This window comes from Austrofundulus limnaeus, unplaced genomic scaffold (assembly GCF_001266775.1).
Source record: "Austrofundulus limnaeus strain Quisiro unplaced genomic scaffold, Austrofundulus_limnaeus-1.0 Scaffold919, whole genome shotgun sequence".
Lineage (NCBI taxonomy): Eukaryota > Metazoa > Chordata > Actinopteri > Cyprinodontiformes > Rivulidae > Austrofundulus > Austrofundulus limnaeus.
Genome location: NW_013953321.1, coordinates 40981 through 45157, shown reverse-complemented (window position 1 = coordinate 45157; position 4177 = coordinate 40981). Strand labels below are relative to the sequence as shown.

The 4177-nt window shown below is 47.9% G+C and overlaps 1 protein-coding gene across 2 annotated transcripts in view; it reads left to right on the top strand.

Moving 5' to 3' along the window:
- The first annotated feature begins 525 nt into the window (after positions 1 to 525).
- stard15 (StAR-related lipid transfer (START) domain containing 15) overlaps positions 526 to 4177 on the top strand; it is a 7958-nt gene continuing 4306 nt past the window's right edge. Inside the window, exons 1-3 of one of the 2 annotated variants that reach the window (XM_014029551.1) lie at positions 526 to 598; positions 675 to 999; positions 3774 to 3921. In XM_014029551.1, the coding sequence (XP_013885005.1) occupies positions 856 to 999; positions 3774 to 3921 (292 nt within the window). In that variant the 5' untranslated portion in view covers positions 526 to 598; positions 675 to 855. Of the gene's footprint in view, positions 599 to 674; positions 1000 to 3773; positions 3922 to 4177 lie in introns of those variants that run through there. The other variant, XM_014029550.1, reaches the window with a different exon arrangement.

Genomic DNA, 4177 nt, shown 5'->3' with positions numbered 1-4177 from the left:
CAGGTGTTCAGTCAGTCAGGTCAGACAGGTGTTCAGTGAGACAGCTGTTCAGTCAGACAGGTGTTCAGTGAGACAGGTGTTCAGTCAGTCAGGTGTTCAGTCAGACAAATGTTCAGTCAGACAGGTGTTCAGTCAGACAGGTGTTCAGTGAGACAGGTGTTCAGTCAGTCAGGTGTTCAGTCAGTCAGGTCAGACAGGTGTTCAGTGGGACAGCTGTTCAGTCAGACAGGTGTTCAGGGAGACAGGTGTTCAATGAGACAGGTGTTCAGTCAGTCAGGTGTTCAGTCAGACAAATATTTAGTGAGACAGGTGTTCAGTCAGACAGGTGTTCAGTCAGACAGGTGTTCAGTCAGACAGGTGTTCAGGTGTTTCAGAAGCGCTGACGATACCTGAATGATAGGCTCATGAGAAGATGAGTCACTCTGTTCTAAAATCAGAATCCTTTTTTCTCCCGACTTCAGGACAGTAAACTTTCTGTCTCTTTGAGGACAGTTGGAACCAGAACCTTATCAAGAATCCACCTCGGGTTCTGAACCGGATCAGACTGGGACCATGAGACTGAGGGAGGGGTTGCTCATCCACCTGCTGTGACTCTCAGGTGTGTCAGGTGACCTTACCTGAGGGTTTCTGTTTTCTGAGCAGAGTGAGACCTCTGACCTGTCCTATCTGTGCAGGAAGAGGAGAATAAAAGCCGCATCACCTGATGCTCCGCAGACCCGCTCCCTTCAGTCACGGTCCAGTTCTCGTCGGACCTGCTCCTTCGGTCCGGTTCTGCTCGGCTCTGCGGGATCAGCAGCCGTGTGTCTGCCGGTGGGTCGCTCGGGTCTAGTCGCGGTAAACGGTTCGTGTTCGGAGATGCCGGTTCGGATCCCGGACGACTCGGACTTCTTGTCTTTTAAAGACCAGTGTCTGAATCCGGACGGGTGGACCAGCAGGTACAACAAAGGAGGAGTCACGGTCTGGTGCCGAGAGGAGGACAGCTCGGTCCAAAAAATCAAGGTGAGCAGAACCGGAAGCTCACCTGAGACACTAACAAGTAACCTATGAGATGTGAAGTTCTGATCCGGTTCCGTCTGGTTCGTCTCAGTCCATTTTCAGGACAAGCTAAACTTTTATTTATGATTAAAAATTCTTCATCGCAGTCATCAACACCAGAGTCCTGGTTCTGGTTCTGACCCAGATAAATGTTCTGTGAACCGGGTCAGATGACCAGGTGAGTCCAGTCTGAAGATATTTAGGTCAAAATGTGGTTCTGGGAGGTGGGAGCAGGTCAGGTTCTACAGGTTTGGTTCTGGTTTTTTGGGTTTTTTTAAGTAAAAGAAGAAGTTGGATCACATGAATAGATTACATCATCGGTGACGTCATGGTTCCACGTTAAAAAGTAAAAACGGAGAGAAAAAGTTCTGTTTGTTTTTGTGTCAACTTTAACCCGGGTCACGGGTCAGAACAGGGTTCAGTCTGGTCTGAAACAGGACCTGATACCTGATCCAGAAAGAACTCAAGAAGACCAACCGCCATCCAAGGTCCATCATCTGGTCCACAACAACATAAGGCCCAAAGAACCTGGAGGAAGTTCTGGTTCTGCATGAACCCAGTCGTCATTTACAGGAGGAGGTTCTTGGTTCTTAGAGCTTCTGCAGACAGTTCTGTGTTTTAGAGCAGGAACCGGGCCCACTGGGTTCCAGAACTGCTTTCATGAACAGCTCCCAGTCTCTGGTCCAGCTCCTGGTTCTGGTTCTGCCAGGTTGTCTTTGGCTCTGTTTGCAGCTGCTGGTTGTTTTAAACTCAAACATTAAACCTTTATTGTCTCCAGAGAAACAGGAGGATCAGTGACCTGAACACACCCAGCCTGCCGTGCAGCTGGCTCTGCCCCGGGGCATTGTGGGAAATGTAGGAGCTGAGAAACAGGTTGGCCTGAAAAGAGGGAAAAACTGTTGTACTGCTGGTTTAAATGTAAATCTGAAAAGGTCAAAGTTCAAAAACTGCAGAGGAGCAAAACCACTGCGAGAAGAGTGTATGGTTCGACTCTGAGTTTAGACTGACAGGACAGAATCCGGTCCCTGAGTTTAGACTGACAGGATCGAATCTGGTCCCTGAGTTTAGACTGACAGGACAGAATTAGTCCCTGATTTTAGACTGACAGGATCGAATCCGGTCCCTGAGTTTGGACTGACAGACAGAATCTGGTCCCTGATTTTAGACTGACAGGATCGAATCCGGTCCCTGAGTTTGGACTGACAGACAGAATCTGGTCCCTGATTTTAGACTGACAGGATCGAATCCGGTCCCTGAGTTTAGACTGACAGGACAAAAGCTGGTGCCTGAGCTCAGACTGACAGGAATGAATCTGGTCCCTGAGCTCAGACTGACAGGAATGAATCTGGTCCCTGAGTTTAGACTGACAGGAATGAAGCTGGTCCCTGAGTTTAGACTGACAGGAATGAATTTGGTCCCTGAGTTTAGACTGACAGGAATGAAGCTGGTCCCTGAGTTTAGACTGACAGGAATGAATTTGGTCCCTGAGCTCAGACTGACAGGAATGAAGCTGGTCCCTGAGTTTAGACTGACAGGAATGAAGCTGGTCCCTGAGCTCAGACTGACAGGAATGAATCTGGACCATGAGCTCAGACTGACAGGAATGAAGCTGGTCCCTGATCTCAGACTGACAGGAATGAATCTGGTCCCTGAGCTCAGACTGACAGGAATGAAGCTGGTCCCTGAGCTCAGACTGACAGGAATGAAGCTGGACCATGAGCTCAGACTGACAGGAATGAAGCTGGACCATGAGCTCAGACTGACAGGATGGAATGAAGCTTGTCTGGATTGTGAAGCAGCTTTAAACCAGTTCAACAAAGGAAGATCATCTTTTCCTAAAGCCAACATTTACCGTCAACCAGAGCCGGAGGACGGGCTGTAGTGCATGCTGGGAACATGCAGGAGGAACCCAGTTTATTTAAATGTTTAAAATGTGGCTATGACACTTAATTGTTTGAACTTCCTTGTCCAGAATTGACTGTACCACAGACAGAGCTGTAGCTGGAGCAGAAACAGGATGTAAACAAGTAACCATGTGAGCAGCATCATTATGAGCTCAGACTGTTTGCCTGCAGTCAGGTAACGTCATGGAGACTTTGTTTTCTGTGGACTCTGATGACTGAGGCTGAATATGGGAGGGTGAAAGTTCTGCGGTCGTGTTTTTGTACCAGCAGATGTTTTTGGAAGCTGTTATTTTTTTTTATAAAAGAGGAATGAAAACGGTTTGAATGCTGCAGAAAAACACCCATCAGAAGCACAAAGCAGTATTTGTGAGCCGGTGGAGCAGAAACTCCTCACACAGGTGGACGAGCCGAGCCGCAGAGTGATGGATGGACATCGTGAATGATTAACGGGGCAGCGGAGTCGTGCTGATTGAGTTACACGGAGCGTTCTCCAGCGCAGACTCTCACAATATCCGATGACAGCTGCTCAGCTGAGCCTGACGCTCCTGGAAGATTACAGCAGTGGAAAAAGGTGACATCGTACGGTGAGCTGGGTTTCACATGGCGTCCGGTAAGCCATCACCAGGAAGAGGCTGGACGCAGCTCTGTGTCCGTCCTCCCGTTACAGCAGAAAGAGTTCTTCTTCTCTGGTTGTTTTCCTGCTCAAAGGGCATGAAATCAAAACAAACAATGGAGATGGGAGATAAAAACAAACAAGTCCAGGTTTAACTTTGGGCTGATGACATCATCAGTGAGTTTAAATCCTGTCTAAAGCACTTCCTGTGTTTGTTTCAGATGAGGATCGTTTGCAAAGACGTGGCGGCAGAGACGTTGTACGACGTCCTTCACGACACCAGCTATCGTAAGAAGTGGGACAGCAACATGATTGAGACGTACGACATCGGCAGGCTGACCGTCAACGCGGACGTGGGATATTACTCCTGTCAGTAAAGTCCTAAAGTTCTTATAAGAGCTAGAATAGTTGGTGGAAACTATGAAAGGGCTTGCCACGTGTCATCCAGTTTAACTGAAGATTTATAAAGATTTGAATTTACTATTTGTTGGAGATCACTAGCTGCGTTTCCATTGCAAATGTGCGCAAAACTTGCAGTTGTGAAAAAGCACAGTTTCGCAACTGCGGTGTTTCCATTAAGTAAGAAATGCTATTAAAGTCACGTGAATACGTTTGTTCTCACGAT